The sequence below is a fragment of the Perissodus microlepis genome, chromosome 6, assembly GCF_051167445.1.
Source record: "Perissodus microlepis isolate ML-2025 ecotype Zambia chromosome 6, ASM5116744v1, whole genome shotgun sequence".
NCBI classification, from domain to species: Eukaryota; Metazoa; Chordata; class Actinopteri; order Cichliformes; family Cichlidae; genus Perissodus; species Perissodus microlepis.
The window spans coordinates 22,314,050-22,333,989 of NC_140466.1; the positions used below are offsets into that span (position 1 = coordinate 22,314,050).

At 40.8% G+C, this 19,940-nt stretch overlaps 1 protein-coding gene across 2 annotated transcripts; it reads right to left on the reverse strand.

Moving 5' to 3' along the window:
* Positions 1 to 123: 123 nt before the first annotated feature.
* Positions 124 to 19,728, reverse strand: LOC146385668 (uncharacterized). 2 transcript variants are annotated; one of them, XM_084931500.1, is made up of 8 exons: positions 19,690 to 19,728; positions 19,407 to 19,490; positions 19,069 to 19,268; positions 11,480 to 11,524; positions 11,122 to 11,160; positions 10,330 to 10,444; positions 8,265 to 8,426; positions 124 to 6,092 (listed from the first exon to the last, which is right to left on the reverse strand). In XM_084931500.1, exons 3-8 carry the CDS (start codon positions 19,177 to 19,179, stop codon positions 4,969 to 4,971), a joined length of 1,596 nt encoding a protein of 531 aa, XP_084787626.1. In that variant the 5' UTR covers positions 19,180 to 19,268; positions 19,407 to 19,490; positions 19,690 to 19,728; the 3' UTR covers positions 124 to 4,968. The 2 variants fall into 2 exon arrangements, with proteins under 2 accessions (XP_084787626.1, XP_084787625.1); XM_084931499.1 differs by lacking the exons at positions 19,407 to 19,490; positions 19,690 to 19,728 and having other exon boundaries at positions 19,069 to 19,400.
* Positions 19,729 to 19,940: the final 212 nt, after the last annotated feature.

A 19,940-nucleotide genomic window follows, 5' to 3' on the forward strand; every position in this document is an offset into this window, starting at 1 on the left:
AGTCATTCACGGCGACAGATACTCACGAGTAGGAGTTTAGTCAGGCGGCAGATCGGGTGTATTTCACAGCAGAATATGTGAGAACTACAGGCGCGTATAATGTGAAGCAGAAGTACACACATGTATTTGGTAGCACATTTATTTTGACACAAAATCCACAGTTTTCTGTTCAATAGAGTTAAGCAGACGTCTGCGTCCAATATCGCAGAATCTCAGTGATGATCAGTGAGATGGAAGAAATCTAAATACAACCCCACCTTCTAAAAAACAAAAAACAAAAAACAAAAAAAACCCCAAACAAACAAAGAAAAAAAACATGATGGTGTGCAACCAAACAGACACAACAAACGTGAGAACATCTCACTCAGTATGCATCGGAAATCTCTGAATCTGCTTTACACCAAGATACAAAATCAACTTAATATCCATGATGACACGAAAAAGTTTTGGCATTTTTTTTTAAATTGACAGTTATTATGTTAACATTATACTCAACATTATCCTCACAATAAGCGACAGTGATTTTTAACAAGAAAACGGCACGGTTACTCTCTCACACATATGTACGACACGCTGAAGAGCCGCAGGTAGAATTGCACAAAGATACCTTCAAAGTACACCACATGTTGTAGTAATATTAATCGGAACTATTCCATGTACAGTCACATATACATACTGCTATATATGCTGCTGTCTCGTAGCTGCAGGAGTAGAAGGAGACAGTCTTGAGTTATCCTGAATCAAAAGGATTGGATGTTTTGTTTTTTGTTTTCTGGCAAAATGGTTCAACGGCTGTACCAATGTGAGGTTTGTTTTTTTTTTGTATTTTTATTCAATTCTTTAACTTTTGGCATTACAAAATAAAATCAGTACAAATATATAGTAGATACTATCTTCAGAAGGAGAGAACAGTCCTTTACAGTCAAAACTCGAGCGAGGTAACAGTCTTATATCAGGCCTTGGCCAAAGAGTGGTAACAAAGGTAAAATCTGGGGCTTTTTCTTCACACAAATTGGCTTCTGACAAGGCGAGACAAATCAAACCGCTTCTATTTACACTGACGTCAAATGAAAGCAGGAGTCGGGATACAATAAACCCCAGTGTGTGACTCCTATTTTTCACCATCTTGTTCAGGTTCAGTCATAGAAATTAAACATCCATCCATCCATCCATCCATCCATCCGCTTTCCACCAGCTCATCTGGGGCTGGATCAAAAGGGAATCCCAAACCTCCCTCTCCCCAGCCACCTCCTTCAGCTCATTCGGGGAAAGCACCGAGGCATTCCCAGGCAGTGCTGAGGGACGTAGTGTCTCCGGCGTGGCCTGGGCCTACCCCGGGGCCTCTTTCCACGGGGGCATGCCCAGAAAATCTCACCCAGGAGGCATTCTAATCGGATGCCTGAACCACCTCAGCTAGTATCCGATAGATCCACACGCTAACTTTGTGTTTTTGTTAATAGCTTCTATGCCGGTAGTGCAGTGGTTGAACCTGTTGCCTCACAGAAGTAGGTCTTGGGTTCAAATCCATGAAGTGTTTCTGGGAGTCTGCATGTTTTCCCTGTTCTTTCTGGCTTACTCTCAGACTCCAAGCATTGTAAATTGCCCATTCATATGAATATGAGACTGGCAACGTGTCCAGAGTGTACCCCACCTCTGCTCTATGGCAGCTGGCAAAGGCTCCAGCTAAGCCTCCATGACCCTGAACTGGATAAGTGGAAGAAAGTGGATGGATACTTTCTAAACTAATATCAAGAGGACGCCATGTAAAAATTGTATTTTTTGGCCTCTTTTCTAAGTGTAAAATTTAAAACAGAATGATGCCCCTTAAGACAATTATCCTAATTAAAATCTACAATAAAATGTAAAAAACTAAGCACTCACTAACCAAAGCGTCAGTGACATTACAGCTCATTTGCTTCATGATCCATCACAGTTCAAAGGTTGTTGTAATGTGTGAAGTACAGAAAGAAAGCTGTGCGGCTCTTTTGCACAAATGAATGATAATTAAAGTCGAGGGAGAAGTCAAGGAGGCTCACAAACAGTCGTATCCAGGATTATCTAGCCTTGCTTCACTAAAGACAGACCAATACTCCAGGAGGAGAAGCGATTCTTGTAAAAATGACTTGTACAGCCTTGACCTTGAGCACAGTGTGGGTGAAGACACATCAGGTGATCACTGTGTTTCAATAAAATCTGACCAGTACTCTGGGAGGAGTACGGATTCTTGTGAATTGCGGTGGGACAAACGGATGACGGATGCCTCGCCATGGCGTAAGCGCACTGAACCTTCAGTCAGATGAGCTTAAAAAAAAAAAAATCAATACAAAACACTAAAGTTTTAAGGTCAGTAACATGCAAGACACATACTGGGGCTTTAAAATACAACCCGATAATATAAGTTTGCACTTACGCCAAAGGCATTTTTTTAAAAACTGCTGTGTTTGTACAATCGAGGGCCTTTGCCCAGCACAGCTAGCATATGAGTCATAAAGAGGTAAATGTCATTTCAGTTCATCTCATTTCCTGTCAGCCAGCATAAACCAGAATAAGGAAAAAAAGTGTGAATACTATTGCTAAATACTATTTTTGCAAGTCTCACATGTAATATGAGCATTTTAAAAAGAGACTGCTAAGTACTCTTAGAAAATATTTTCGCCATTTGATTTACAGCTATTCCTAATCCACACACACACACACATACACGCACACGCTCAGATTAGCTGGGAAACTACGGATTCCTAACAGAAAAATACTTTTTCAACTAGGCACCACTGATCAACGACACACGTTACCTAAAACTAATGAAAATGAGAAGAAACGCAAGGCTCCAAAAAGGCTTTTTTGCCAGTATGTCCAGAGGATGAACCATCTTTGTCAGGCCATCAGCGAGTCACTGCAGAGGTGCTTTGAAGATGATCATCAAGAGATCATCAGAAAGCAAACTGCCACTCAAACTTCCATGCAAACTCACATCTGAATGTTCAAAAGAGCAAATGTGACTTGTTCTTTTTTAGGAGTGAACTGTGCTAAATTAGATTTCTCTCCACACTACTAAGAGTTAAAAGCTTTGCCCTTAGGCATTAAACAACTAGGGACATGAAAAAAGTGGCCTCCAGTCAGCGAACTACTGAGACCCTTGTCTCATAATAACAACTACGGCAAGACAAACATGTACAAATTGTGTTGTGAGACGCTCTCCGTTTATTTTTGAGCACATTGTTGTACTAATAGATAACTACGAGAGAGAACGTATGTGCTATCCCCCGCCAGGTGAGCATGGCAGGCTAATGTAATCCTTGGCCTTGCTCTGGATATCAACTAGTCATCAACCAGGAGGCATTTAGAGAAAAACAGTCTGACTCTGCGAAATCCCGTTTTGCCACAGCAGTATTTAAAATAAAGGAGATTCTGTTCTGTGACTTCAGATGCTTCCATCGTACATTTACATCTTTGATATTTAACAAGCATCACTCGACACAAACAGTCATCACGTCTTTCCAAAGTGACTTCTCGAAGCACACGCCTACAGACTGGATTGCCACGCTGGCATAACTCTGTTATTTTTTTTCTTTTTGTTAAAAACAAACAAACAAACAAAAAAAGCTTTCAGTCGAGCATCATGCTATAAAAAATCCTCAAAAAACAGCTTTGAGTGCGTTTTTTTGTTGCAATGCATAACCTTTTACATTCATTATCAGTTTAGGCTTAAAGTGTGCGCCTAGTAAAAAACTCAACACGAGGATTCAGAGTGATATTGCCTTGCAAAAGGCAGGAGCACGTTAAAACTGCACTGAACCCAAAGACAAACAGCTGGCTAAGTATACAGTATACTGATGTAACAGTCTGAAACTATAATGTATAACTACAATATCATAGTAAAGCTTTGCCACCTGCACATTTAATTAAAGTTTGTACCCGCCCCCCTTTTTAAAAAAATCTTTAAGAAGGAGGCAACATAAGACACAAGGTATAAAACACTGACCCACTGAATCAATCAATCTATGATAAGGGAAGTGGGCTCCAATAAAAAAAGAAAAAGGTCTTTCAATGTTTAAATGCCTAAAAAGATGACCAATATTTTATGTTAAAATGTGTGGATTTGACAAAAGTCAGAATATTTTATATCCACAGGCTGGCAGCCGGTGATACGAGCTCCATTTCAGAGCTAAAAATGCTGCTTCGATGCTTCGTACAGAGAAACACTGAAAAACATTTTATCATAGTGGCTCTAGCAAGAAAAGGATGCAGAAAGGGGAATTATTTTTAGGATTTTGAGCCATTTGCATTTTAAGAAAAGAACACCTCGTACTCCACAACAAACCCAAATCATCTCTTATAAATCACGAGAACTTTGAGGTCTGGGGATCCCAAAATAAAATACAGAGACCCCCTCCTAAAAATGTTACTCATCCGATCTGATGGCTTGCAGACATTTCTGTAAGCACTCCAAGACTTTTCTTCAGTGATCACATTTTTCACTTCTTAAGTCTTCATCGACAGGCGGATGACAAATTAAAGGAAAACCCAGAAGCTGTTGGTATAGTTCACTCGTCTTATTAACGTAGTAGTCTTCCAGGGTTGTCCCCGTCCACAGGGCGGTCCCATCAGAGGTCACTGGGTGGTTGGATGAGTATGAAAATCATGTCAATAATTTTGCTAATGCCTTTGCAGTCACCTGATCTCAGCTCAGTTATACACTAATGGAAGATTTTGGAGACTTTCTACAACCATCATCCAAATGCCCCCCTTTTTTTTTTTTAAAGAAAAAAAAGGACCAAAAAAAAAAAAATTGTGTGCCATCCCTTCAGTAGATTTACAGAGATTTGTAGAACCAACACTAAGATGCAGTGACTCTGTTCTGATAGCTCAAATCTTCCCTAAGACCGATCGCTTTCTTTTTTCCTTTAATTCGTCACTCATCCGGTTACAAATGCCATCCCACTTTTCCTTCCTTCCATGGCTGTTTACTTACAGGGACTCCACAGTGATGATAGCCTCGTTTCTGTTAATGATGATGCTAGAAGGGGAAGAGACATGGCCGCGCTGCTCCGCACAGTCGTCCAGCACGGGCGACTGTGCGGCGACCTTCTTTTGCTGGGAACAGTCCACGCCGTCCTGCAGCACATCTGCCTTCTCCCCTTCCTTCACGACATCTTTCCCTCCCTTATCGAAGTGCCCCTTCTTTGGTTCCTCATCCTCTTGTTGCCCTCTTTTCACGTGGCAGCGGCACACCTCAATACCCGAGTCACCCGTCAGCCGTCGATGCCGGAAATGGTCCTCCTCATCCTCGTCTTCGTCGTCCTCCTCCTCTTCTTCTTCTTTTTCCCGTTTTTGCTCCTCCTTGCCGCCGCAGTGCACAGAGACAGCCACGTTTGATAAGAGGAGAGCCTGCTTAGGAGCTGAGTGCAGGGGCCTGGTTTTTGGATCATGAGGTGACGTCTCTGCTTTCGCTCTCTGAAGAGCCATGGCTCCGAGTGGGTCCGATGGAACGAGAGGGTGGACTTGACCAGCGGGAATGGAAGATAGCAGCGAGAGGGGAGAGAGCGGAAGGCGAGAGGAGTGTGAAGGACGGGAGTGCAAAGTGAGAGCAAGCGGATGAGATGGAGGCGAGACTCCTTCACTGCCGTTAGAGGAACATCTCTGCACCGGAATGACATCCGGAGTGACCGCAGGTATAACATCAGGTGGAACCTGCAAGGGTGGCGATGGCATCAGCGTGAAGGGGACCCCGACCCTTGGCACCACAGCCAGATCTCCTCCTGCTTCACTGGGCGTGGACATGTGGCTGCTGTCGTACGTCTCATCCGTCACCTGGACAGAGAAGGAGGTGCTGGATGGGGAGGTGAGGGAGCAAGACTCACAGGAGCAGCTGGTGTAGTTATCAGAGCTCTGTGAGGAGGTCAGACCGCTGGGGCCGGGGCCCAAGTAGGGAGGGCAGGGGTGACGATGGTGGTGATGATGGGGGTAAGAGGAGCTAGGACCTGCTGCGGCACCTCCCTGCAGTGCAAAGATGGAGCTGTAAGGCGGGGGAGGGGTGCTGGGCTGCGCAACAACCTCCTCGTAAGAGGGCAACTTGAAGGAAGCCAGAAAACCTGTGACGAAAGAAACATACTTTTAGGCTTCAGCTCCGGGTACGCAGACTAGTGTTACATGTCAGTTAGCTTTCTCATGGGGTTATGCCTCATTGGTGTGGTGTGGCAAGCTCATTTGTAGTCGAAGCTTACTCCTCCCACATGCCAGGGCGGTGAGGGAGCTTCACGGTGAGATGGGTATGAGTGTGAACCTGCTGGCGTCACGCTCCTTTGGTTTTGTGTTATTTTTAAAATCTGTGAATTTTTGCTTCCCAACTTTCTGTCTGAAGGCGTTTCTGCTATTCTAGCATGTGATGTCTATATTTTTCAAGTTTGGGGTTTGAATTCTTTACTATTCTATAGAGTGATCTCTGGCTTTACTGAAGTCTTTTAGTTTTTGTGTTTTAGGTTTAGGTTCTTGTCTCTGTTGTAAGTCGTTTTCTTTTGGGTTACAGTGGTCCCTCGTTTATTGCGGGAGTTACGTTCTAAAAATAACCCACGACAGGTGAAAAGTAGCCAACTTTATTTTTTACATTATAGATGTTTTAAGGCTGTAAAACCCCTCACTACACACTTTATACACTTTTCTTAGACAGACATGAACATTTTCACACTTTTCTCTCTTGTTTAAACACTCTCAAAGCTCAAACCTTTGTAGAAAAATAAGTCCAGTATTACAGAATGAAACCAAAGGCACCCACAGTTGCCTTTGACGGTGCAAAACGTTTCGTCGACGTTGTTTGTTGGGGAGAAAACTTACAAACATACAGTGCAGCACTTCAGAGTCAAACTGCTGGCGATTGAAGATTTATGTAAATATGACAAGCTGAACGCATTCTGTACTGTACAGAGACATGGCACGGAGGAGACTGATTGACAATGGTCTACAGCCAATCAGGACGCAGAACACAATGCGCTGTAAAAAAAAAAAAAGAAGAAAAAAAAGCATGCAAAATTGCACACAAAAAAATCTGTGAAACAGCAAGGCTGCGAAAGGTGAACCGTGTTATAGCACTACTGTATTTCTATTTTCCTTCCATAGTTAGTCACATCAAGACTCAAGAAACAACTTTTTTCCTATTACTTTCAGCAGTGCTTGTTCTCCAGCCGTCTTTCACTTCCCTAATTAACTCACAGTTTATAAATAGTTCAGTCTTCCTTATTGTCTGCTGTACCTCATGTTTTCCCTTGAAAGTTTTCTAGCTCCTGTGTTTCATTTCTGTTGCTACATCAGTTATCAAAGTTTTGTATTTTCTAATACATGTCCATCAAAGCCTCCTCAGGCAAGCTGCAATAACATCTTTTAACAGATACTAAAACTCAGGATGTTTGCTCTCCATTTTTATTTTATTTTAGTTCACAAAATTGGTTCATTTTTTTCCTTCCAAAAGTCTAGTTTTTATTTTTATTGTAGTTAACTAAAACTAGCTGTGCAAAAACATTTTAGTTACGTATGAAACTTTGTGCTACATCTGGTGTTTGTTTACCACTTCTAGAATAGTTGGACGTATATGACGCAGCATGTGAAAGACCATCCAAAATGATAACCTTTAACTTTGTTTCCTAAAATGTCAAAACTTCTAGATTAACGTAATTTTTAACTGTGTCCATTCTTTGCGTGATCACAGTTTAATAACAATGCAAATAGGTTTCACTAGGCTTACAAGAAGCTGTCAATCGATCACAGTCCACACAGTTTTTCACCACAGGCAAAAGACGGAAAGCATCACTAATGGAGTAAATCTGCGGTAGACTTGAGAGATGTTTGCCGATAATAGAATTTAGATAACAAACATGTCCTCAAATGCATCTTTGCTCTGAGTTCTGTCTGTGCCTTTGGCTGGCTTTTGCGCTGCATCACACACTGGTGATTTGCAAACAGACTGATGTGCACACCAAAAGCTTCTATATGAAGATTTTTACTCGCTGTTACATTAAAAGCATGAGCCTCTTTCCTCAATTAAAAAACCCCAAAACAGTTCATTTAACAACACACGCTTTACATGTACTGCTTTATTACTTCCATATGATGCCCGTTAACAGACGTATTTTGAAGTATCTAAATGTAGGCATATTTCTATTTCCTCAGAAAAAGCGGTGCAAGGAAATCATAACGCATGCAAAGTCTGTGGAATTGATTAATTTAGTATTCAAAAGCTACAGCATGTGCGATTTAAAATGAAGCAAACATACTGAGGTCCAGCATTGATGAAGGGTAGTTGCAAGCGCCGTTGTAAGCGATCAGATTGATTTCTCTCTGCCTCTGCTGCTGTTGAATTCTCAGCTTGGCCCGGCGGTGGCGGTAAGCACAGAAACAGCTGAAGAGGATCAGCACCGTCCACAAGAGCCAGAACCCTGTAGAAAACAGGAAATGAGTGGCCATCGTGATAAAGAAAAACAAACAAAGAAAACGTAACCTTCAGGTCTGTTAGCTGAATTTCATCTCAGATCTTCTCTGCTTTCACACAAGTTTTGCTTTTTATCAAAGGACTCATTGAGCTTTCAGGCGCATCAGGTAACCAACAGCCCAGCGCACACACTATTCAAATTTTCTGTTTGTGCAAGCGAGCCAATCCTAAAACAGCTGTCTTAAAGACGGGGTAAGGACAAATAAAAGCACCGCACCAAGGCACATTTCAATAAGGAGAGATAAGGAAGAACTGAACACGATTTATGGAGGAATGTGACTAGACTAGTGACTAGACTCTGACGACCCATCACGGCAGCGGGGAATCCCAGCAGCAATAGGATTTAGGACAGGAACACCCAGGGTGGTTGTGAAGATGACGACTGAGGGTTGGGAAAGTGGTAGCAATGTAAAGACCAGAAAGCAGCCGAACCCCCAAGACGACAGATGATAGATTACAGATCTTCCTTACTGACCGTAAACATTAAGGATTATTTTAAACTGAACCATGTAAGAACTAGAAACACTCCAAGAGCGCAAACCTCCACCAAGAAAGGAAGATGTGTAACATCAAAGTGAGGTCAGAGGTCAAATATGACATAAAATCTGGATGCAAACTATAATGTGATATTTTGAATCTGAACATAACAGTATCATCTCCTACAGGTTGCCAATATTAACAAAATTTAAAGCTAAAAAACATTTTATGAAATTTGACCTTGTTTGAATTTAAAGCGGTCCAAAGTAACGTAATATTTAAAATCTCCATATATCGTTCCCTATATGTCCATATGCTGTCAATAAAAACACTTTGGCCTTCAGGTCAATCTACTAAATTTAACCTCCTAAGACCCGAACTCTTTCATGGCATGCATTTTTAAATTCTCTTTGCCATTTGGGCTGATTGGGACCTGATTAATGTAAAAACAAAGAATTACCAGATTTTTTTTTTTTTACCTGATTTTTGTTTCTGAGAGAAATGAGATCCACATATGAGGATATTTGCTTTAAATTTCGATAGAACAGAGGTAGTATAATGTCCTCGTAAGTGGAAATCAGGCCCTTGTAGAGCAAAATTTTGTATTTTGGTCTAGACAACCCAAAATGTGATGTCCACATATGTGGACGCCAGGTCCTAGGAGATAAAAGTAGAGGTCAAATGTGACAATGTGGTATTTCCTATATTTTTGCAGTACACATCTAATTTGTAAGCATCATAGTTTCTAGGTTAGAATGTTTTTTGTCAGTTTTCGACCATTAAATCATTAAGTTGACATTGAAAGTCTTAGTAGTGTTTTAATGGGTCTATTAAAAGAAACCAGAGATTTCTTCTGGTTCTTCCTGTTAAAAGGGAGTTTTTCCTTTGAACTGTCACCAAGTGCTTGGTCATCTGGGGTTGTCTGAGTGTTTATTATTATTATTATTATTATTATTATTATTATTATTATTATTATTATTATTATTATTATTATTATTATAGGGTCATGTTGTTGTGATTTGGTGTTACATAAATAAAACTGAATTGAATGTAAGCCAAATTTTAATGGATTGTTAACATGACCCCACTCTACACGCCTCAGTGTTTTATCAGAATTCATTCGAAGCTTTTTAATGTACCACGTTTACAGACAGGAAGAATGACAGCTACCAAAGGCTATAAAAAAACATCACCTCCTTGGCGGAGGCAACAACATTAGTAGATTATGAGACCAGGACTTTAGAGCTGCAGGTAAGCATAATAGGACACCTTGAATGTTTCCCAGCAGGTCTGAGTAATGAACGATAAACAGCCATTAAATCAAAACCCTTTCCTCAGTAGCACAGCAGAGAAGAAGCGGTCAGTTGACTCACACCAGAGTTCATAGTAGTAGGTGCAGCAGCCCGTCTCCCCGCAGCAATGTCCCGTTTCACACAGGTAACCTGGACTGTTGTTCACTCCAGGACAGTACTTTGGATGCCTCGCCATCTAATAGATAAAACACCACATCGCAATGTAACCACAGCGGAAATATTATAGGAAGGTCTAAACTGGAGCCCAGTGCTAATCGCTGCACCGCCAAGATGCCCAAAATCCAAAATCCTCAGACTGTGGAAACTCTGACCAGCAAAAAAAAAAAAAAAAAAAAAAAAGCAGCCTCACTGACAAAATAGTAAAATTACAGTAAATCTATTTATCTTGCCTGTATAGATAACACATCTGGTATTCCTATGCTCTATCAATTTCTTCCCCCACTCCAGTTGCAAAGCAACATTTGCTTAATTTGTAGATGATGTCCTCTCTCTCTCTTTCTCTCTTTTTACATCTGTTTTGGTGTTCACAGATGGATCATGAAGTTAACCATTTATTAGTTGTTATGTCTTTCTGTTGTTTGTTAATGAAGCACACAGTCTAACCAAACTTTAAACTACTGATACACACAGACTTTTATGTGTACCTGAAATCCTAGAAATAAAACACAGTTATCAAAAGCATCATCAGGTGAAAATTATCATAGCAGTTTCATATTAAATCTCTGATACTTTTCTGTTAACAATGAAATAAACAGTTATTGCATCTGTAATCTTACTTTTTATATTAGTGCATATTTAATGGCAGCTGCGGGTAAAAAAGTATTTTAAAAAATGTTTTAAAAAGCCTCCCACCTTATTGATTGTGCTCATTTCGATCTGTTTCACAGGCACCTATAGTGAGAAAGGGAAGAAACTAAAGCAAGTGAAAACCCAAACATTAAAAATGTGCACATCATAAAAAGCCAGCAAATTTCAAAGCTTTTACATTATAACAACCTCAATGAGCTCAGACACTTGAGCAAAGCCATAAACCATACTAATAAAGCACTGAGGAGAGGTTGCTAAATCTGTCATGTGCATAGTTACCACACAAGACCCAAGTGCTAACAAATAATTATGCATTACTATAGCAACCACTGAGGAAAAGGCTCTGAGGCCTTTTTGCCCGTGTGGACAATATTTAGTTGTGGTTAAAGGTTGAACTCCCTACCGTAGCTTCTTCGGTTACATCCAGCCCTTGCAGGGACATAGTCATCTAGTAAAAGGCAGAGAGAGAAAACAGTTAAAATGGAGCTTAAAAAAAAGTAAAGGGAAAACAAAAGATATGATGTGTTGTTATTACAGTAATTCAAGCATATAAAATTGGCCACTAAAGACCCATTTTCCAGTATTAAGCCGGTGGCTACTACTGACTTTTCAAGAGGAAAGAAGGGAAGGTCGCTCATACAACCGTTCCCTGTGCGCTCCCTGTTTCAAATACATGCCTGTAACTACCAATTATTTTCATTACTCATTAATCTGTTAGTTAACTGTTAGAGTCATAAAACATCAGAAAAGTACCCCACGTCTATTCTCAAAGCTCAGCTTCACTCATATTTTGATTCTTTGACTTAAATTCCCTGCAAGGGTGTACAGAGACAAAATTACAGAAAAAAAACGTGCCACTGCCCCAAAACCATAACAGTGTGATACTATATGTACACTTATGCTTCTGTAAATGTCACGCAGACCTGCTGAGAGTCAAAGGACAAAACGCCTGTGTGTGTGCTTGCGTGCATGCGTGTGTGTATCAGTGTGTGTTCTGGATGTGAGGCTACTGTAGAAACAATGTGGTGGCACAGCTGAGGCTTTGTTGCACACCAAAAACTCCAGCCTGGTAAACGAGACCCGTTTTGTTAACAAATATCTGCTGGTTATGTGTTTAGCATAAGAAACAGTGCTGATCATAGTCTGCATACTTTGTGTGTGTACAATGCGCACATGTCTGTGCAACTATTCTGAGCACGAGAATCACCTCTGCTCTCTATTCATGTCAGTGACCTAAACGTTCATGAATAATCCAACTCCACATGCTTCTCTGACAGTGAAGCGTATTTAGCCAAGAGACACTTATGTTTACTGTTATTTAGTATAATATGTGGCACACAACTCTGCAGTACTGTATAGTATCCACTTGTAACACCTGATGCATCCACAGGGCAATTAACATTGCATCACAAAACATTATGTGACATTAGTGGGGTGGCTGTAGCTCAGGTGGCAGAGCAGGTCAGCCACTAATCAGTAGATCGGTGGTTCGATCCCAGGCTGCCTCCTGGCTGCATGCCAAATATCCTTGGGCAAGATACTAACCCCATGTTTGCCTACTGGTGGTGGTCAGAGGGCCCGGTGGCGCCAGTGTCCGGCAGCCTCGCCTCTGTCAGTGCGCCCCAGGGCAGCTGTGGCTACAATGTAGCTTGCCATCGCCAGTGTGTGAATGACTGAATGTAGTGTGAAGCGCTTTGGGGTCCTTAGGGACTAGAAAAGCGCTATACAAATGCAGGCCATTTACCATTAGTGGAAGAGTATCAACCTGACAAGGGCAGACAGGCTCCAAATAAGTACCTGGCATTATAGCAGACACAGGAAAGGATACATAACTCACATTTTTCTCATCAGAAACTGGTGCGGTTGTAGATAGAAATATGTGTATATGATTACAACCGCTTTTATAGAAAACTGCTTTTCAATTCAATTTTATTTATATAACACCAAATCACAACAGCGGGAAAAACGTTGTTTCAGGAAGAAACCTGAAACAACGTTTCTTCCTGGGGGTGACGGGAGGGATACAGGAGAAAAGACACACTGTGAAAAAGAGCCAGAGATTATTAATAACTAATGATTAATCCAAAGTAAATGTAGAGTGCTGTATAAACAGTGTGAGTGTGAGTAGGTGAAAAAAGATAAGTGGAAAAGAAACAGTTCAGATGGGAATCTTATGGGAAGCCCTCCAGCAGCCTAGGGTCGTTGCAGCATAACTAAAGGAGGATTCAGGGTCACCCGATCCAGCCCTAACTATATACTTTATCAAACTGGGAAGTTTTAAGCCTAATCTTAAAATTAAAGAGGGTGTCCATCTCCTGAATCCAAACTGGGAGCTAGTTCCACAGAAGAGAAGCCTGAAGGCTGAAGGCTCTGCCTCCCATTATACTTTTAAATATGCAAGGAACTACAAGTAAGCCTGCAGTCAAGAGGGAGCCACTGAAGAGAAACTAATATGCTTCCTTTTTCTAGTCTCTGTCAGTAGACTTGCTGTAGTATTTTGGATAAACCAAAGGCTTTTCAGGGTGGCACGGTGGTTAGCACTGTTGCCGCACAGCAAGACGGTCCTGAGTTCAACTCCACAATCAGGCCGGGGTCTTTCTGTGTGGAGTTTGCATGCTCTCCCCATGTTTGCGTGGGTTCCCTCCAGGTACTCTGGCTTCCTCCCACAGTCCAAAGACATGCAGTTTGTGGGGATAGGTTAATTGATTAATCCAAATTGCCCAGCGTGAATGGTTGTCTGTCTCTGTGTGTTAGCCCTGCGACAGACTGGCGACCTGTCCAGGGTGAACCCCACGTCTCACCATATGACAGCTGGGATAGGCTCCCGCGACCCTGAAAAGGATAAGCGGAAGGGAATGGATGGATGAAGGCTTTTCAGTGAGTTAAGGGCAACCTGATAATAACAATGCATTACAATAGTCCAGCCTAGAAGTATTAAATGCATGATCTAGTGTTTCAGTGTCACTCTGAGACAGGATGTTTCTCATTTTAGAGATGTTGTGGAAATGCAAGAAAGCAGTCCTACATATTTGTTTAAGATGCGTTTTGAAAGGCATATCCTGGTGAAAAAATAAATGAATAAACCCCAAGATTCCTTAGTGTTCCTGGAGGCCATCCAGAGTAAGCATCTGGTTAGACACCATGTTTCTAAGATTTCTAGTACCAAGTACAATGACTGACTTTAGAAGCAGGAAATTAGGGCCTCGTTGTCTTTGATACAGTATTTGTCATTTGTCATCTAGCTTCATGGATAGATAAAGCTGGATGTCATCTGCATAACAGTGAAAGTATATGCTATGCCCTCGAATGATACTGCCTAAAGGAAGCATGCATAATGTAAACAGAATTGGACCTTGCACAGAACCAAGTGGAACTCCATAATTAACCTTAGTGTGTGAAGATGACTCCCCATTTCCATGAACAAATCAAAGTCTATTAGATAGATACAAAATGTTAAAATTTCCATAAAAGCACTTCCTGGAAGCTAATCTTGATGTACCAACCAGGCAAAATCTTTCCCTCCAAATATCAATATCAATTCCATTTTTGATTTCAGTTTTATCTATCCAGCACCAGTTTACAGTAACAGTTGTCTCAGGGTGCTGTATATTATAAATTAAAGCCCCTATATTGTTAGTAAGAGAACCCTAATCCTCACACAATCCATTGTAAGCAAGCATTTGGTGACAGTGGGAAAGAAGAACTGCTGTTTTAACAGGATGAAATCTCCAGCAGAAGCAGCCTCAATGAGGGGCAGCCATCTACCACGTGGATATAAGAGGAAGTACTAAGGAAAATGAAGGGAAGTATAGGGGAACCACAAATGATAAACAAGGCAATAAACAAAGAGGCAGCAGATAATAGTTTCTGACATGCAGTAGTTGGATATGTCGTTTGTCCCTTCTCTTTCAGCTCTCTTTTATAAATTAGGCTTACACCTTTGGAGGTTAACTAGAAGATTGGATGTGGTAATGAGATGACCCTCAACAAACTGGGAGCTGAAGGCTCTGCCTCCCATTCTGCTTTTAGAAACTCAAGGAATCAAAAGTAAGCCTACAGCTTGAGAACAAAGTACTCTCTTAGGATAATATGACACTATGGCGTTTTAAAGATATAATAAGGCCTAACAGGATTTTGTTTTTAAAAAGAAAGATTTTAAAACGAATTCTGGACAAATACAGTAGAGATTCTTCTGTAAACTGATAAATATTGGGTTATGTTACCTACCGTTGCAAATACCAGTGTCAAATGCAACAACCTCTGGGGACTTGGCCTATACTGATGGAAAACATAAAGAGTCAAGACAGGAAATGTTCTGTCATGAATACCATCAGGTTGAGTTCCTATGTGCTTCCTGAGAGGTAAGCCCACCACACGGCACAGGATATGCATACAAGTGTGATGAGAAGTCATTCAGGCTTCCTTAGATACCGCAGACTAACCACAAATGATTTCCACCCAAGGGTCCTGACAAGTCTCCATAACTTTGCTTACAAAAAACCCCAAAAGAATAGTAAAAAACAAACAAACAAATAAACAAAAAAATAAAAAATAAAAAATTATGTGCAAATGGCATCATTTTACTTTCAAAGCTTTTCTTAGCAAAGTCAACCAGTTCCCCAATGTTTAAAATGTAAACAGACCAAGTTCCTCAAGCAGGAAGAACACTGAGGAGGCTCAAGTGTTATACACAAATATTTACTGCAACAAGGCCAACTAAGGAGAACAGAGTGCAACAAAACAGGTCAACATGTGAAACCACCATCCAATACGACAACAGGACACATTTATACAAACACAACTCATTCATGTGTACTGCACAGTTTTTCCCTCTCTGAAATAGGGCAGGTAAAGTGCTGTGAAAAGTATTTGCACCTTTCCTGATTTCTTTTTTCCCTCCATATTTATTACACTTACATGTTTCAGATGTTTTTAAATCATGATTTGTCCAAACCTACCTGGCACTATGTGAAAACGTAATTGCCCCCCTTGTTAAATCATGAATGAACCACATTGACCATATGAGTTCAGTTTTACTTGCCACATTCTGGCCTGATTAATGGTGGACCTGTTGAATCAAGAAATCACTTAAACAGAGCCTGGAAAGGGTACAAAGCCAGTTATAAAGCTTTTAGATCCACTGAGTTACAGTGAGACCCATTATTCACAAATACAGAAAAAAGATTATTTGTCTGCAGACAGACGCTGAGTTGCTACACTCCTGCATGTATGCTCAGTAGGCACCACTGAGTGTCTCTGGTAAATGACCTCTGAGAGACCCCTCCTCAGAGTGACCTCTTGTGACCCTGCCTAAGGAAATAATTATCAGCAACTGGAAGCCCAAAATAACCATTGTGTAAAACACTCTAGTATTCAGACCTTTCTCTAGCACATTCCACTTCAGAGCCTTAAAATGCTCCACACCTTGTATTTTCTCATGACCAAGCTGAATTTTAGTTAAAAAGTCAATGCAATAGCATCAGCAAAGCTTCTTTATTTTACCCTCAAAAAGTCATATTCATTCACTTTCATTTCCCTTAGTTATCCATGCCTCAGCAGTTTGAGAGTCACTGCAATGCTACAGTAAATAATTACTGACACTGTCAACCATCACAAATACAAACAACCTAAATCGAGCCCTATTTAGCAACCGAACAGAGACACCCAATTAATCTGCCTGTGAAATAAACCACACAGAGTAACAACCGCAATCAACAATTAATCAGAAGACTAGCAAACAAAACAACGTTAAGACCTGCCTGCGAGAAACTCAACGGCTGGTAGAGAGGGGGAAACTTATCCATATCATGAAACCGCAATGTGTGGGAGAAGCAACAATGACATTTAAAATCATATCCAGCCAGAGGTCAAAGACACACTTTTATGTTTCCATGAAGTTGCAAGACACTCAACTCAAGACACTCAAGACACTCACACACTCAACGGCATAGCAGGTACTTTCCCTCGTTTCCCTAAGGGTCACTGCAACGGATGGATTTTTTAATCTTAACAACATCAATAGTTTGCATATTACGATGAGTAATTGACTATAAATAAATAAAAGCAGTTCTTGTGAGTCTTTTTATTAAAGTAAGATCAAGCTATGTAAAAGCTTAATTGTAAAAAAAAAAAAAAAAAAGTTGGGATGTTGAGTAAAACTTAAATAAAAATAGAATCAATGATTGCAAATCTCATAAAACTGCACTGCAGGCAGGCCAGTTCAGCACCTGAACTCTGATTTGGAAGCCATACTATGTCATAGATGCAGTTTAGCGTTGTCTTGTTGAAATATGGAAGGCCTTCTCTGAAAAAGGCATCTTCTGAATGTGAAGAGCACATGTTGCTCCACCATTAATGCTAAACTCTTTCAGCACTGATCGAGTCTTTCCAGATGTGAAAACTGCCAAGTCGACAGGTGCATGCCATCAGCGATGCTGACCTTTGAACTGAGCACTGATAACAAGCTGGATGCTCCTTTTCATCTTTAGTCCGGAAGACGTGGTGTCCTTGTTTTCCAAAAATAAGTCTAAAACGTTAATTTCTCTGACCACAGAAAAGCTTTTTTTTTTTTTTTTAAATACACCACAGTCAAAGAGCTTTGGCCCAGAGAAAGATGGACTTTCTGGATCATGTTCCCGTCTGGCTTTGTTTTTGCTTGATAGAGTTTTAACGTGCCTTTGTGCATGGCATGGTGAATTGTGTTCACCATGATTTCTGGAAGTGTTTATGAGCCCCTGCTGTGATTTCCATGACAGAATCATTCCTGTTTTTAAATGCAGATCCACTTGAGGGCTGGAAGATCGTGAGCTTTTTGGCCTTGTTCACTGCACACAGAGATTTCTCCAGATTTTCACAGTCTTGATGATATTATGGATTGTATATGATGAGATATTCAAAGTCTTTCCAATTTTACATTGAAGAACATTATTCTGAAATAGTTCTGCAACTTGTAGACAGCTTTCTGCATACTGGTGAACCTCTCCCTGCCTCCCTAAGATGCTCTTTTTATACCCTATTATGTTACTGATCTGTTTCCATTTAACCAAATTATTTGGAAAATTTTCTTCCAGCTTTCTTTTTTAGCACCACATACTTTTCCAGCTTTTTGCTACCCACATTTCCGCTTTGAAATGTGCTGCTGCCTTAAATTCTTAAATTCAATTCAGCTAAATTTTTCGTGATAAAGTAAATTGTCTCAGTTTAAACATCTGATGTGTTTTATATGTTCGACTGCAAATAAAATATAGGATTATGAGATCTGCATTTTACACCGTCTCCCAATTCATTTAGAACTGGAGTTGTATTCACTGAATACTTTCAGACAACACACTCAAAGCAGAGAACAACACAGCCATTGAACAAACCACTTCCCCAGTTCAGCAGAATAATGTTCTTCTTCTTAACAGCCAAGATTCACAAGGTGTCTTGCATTCAAAAGCTCTTGTTTGTCCATTTGCAGGTTTTTAAGCCACATTGCTAAACAAGGAATTTTTACTTGTCCACAAGTCTTGAAAACTACAATCTAAAACTGAAATACGGCAACTCATAACCAAAAATTCATTAATTTAGTGTCTCTAAGTTTAAATTAACATAAACCGAGAATCTTTGCTTTATCTTAAAGGATTTGTAAACCAATCCTGTTATGTCTAAGATATTTGTTGTACACGACCACGTCTACAACTCAAACTTACAGATATTTTGCTTTGGCCACAGACTTACAGACAGCCTTCCCAATGTTAAAAATAATTAAATATAAAATAAAACAGAGACCTAAGCTGACTGACTGCAGTGGTGCACAAATACACGTGCTGTCTCGTGTATGTCACAGATGTAATGACCAAAAGGTGACGAAATAAAAATAATAATAATAATAATATGCCGAGGTCACTGCTGTTTGTCAACAACCCCACAGGCCGAGGGAAGCATGTTGCTCTGCAGAACAGCTGCTGACAGCTGCGTGCGCATCAAAGGTAAAGCTGTGCAGTGCATTACCTCCATAGTCTGCAGCCCGTGGCAGAAAGTCAGCGTTTTCTCTGGATCCATGGCTAAACCCTCATCACCACTGTCCCATTCCACAGACAAGACAGCATCCCCATCCGCCATTCCCCCCAAACGGGCTGATGCCCCTCCCCGTCTCCGCTGCACGCTCCGGTGTACCGGGGCCGCTCTCTCGGTGTATTTTACGGCTGGACCTGCGCAAATTCACAACACAGACGGCTCAGTCGGCTCCTGTTGTTTGCTGTAGTAGAAGGAAGATGTTTCACTCGTAGAGACGGACGGAGCCGAGCATGATGTCATGCTTTTTCCCCCCCAGCCACCACAGTACTTACACGGGAGCGCTGCATGCTTTGATTGGCCGGAGCTCCCAGCAACAGCCTCAGAGAGGCTGCTTTCACGGTCCACACGGTGTTGCTCTATTAAACACAAATATAACCACAACGAAATAAATAGTGGCAAAAATATAAGAGCTTTGCCCAGGTATGTTTTTTTGCTGAGGCAAAATAAATGTCTGAATTTACTTAGTTTATATAAATATTAACAAATTAGTATTAAAATTATGAAAATAATTTTCTTAAGAGCTCAACTTTTGTAAAACTTTTGCAGCACACCTACCTGTATCAGATGCGAGTTAAGTTTTCAGTTCTATTTGACATTATTTAATAATATAACTTCCAAATAAACTGCATGCATCGCAACATTTCGTAACGTTTATTTACAATGGAACTGCTGCGATACTGTAATTATTAGCCGCAAACAGCTGTGACGGCCTCCTAAGGCTAAATTGCTTGTTAAGTCCCAGCCAATCAGAATGCCCCCTGTTGCCACGAGGAGGCTGCTGGAGTGCAGCACGAGCGGAAACGACC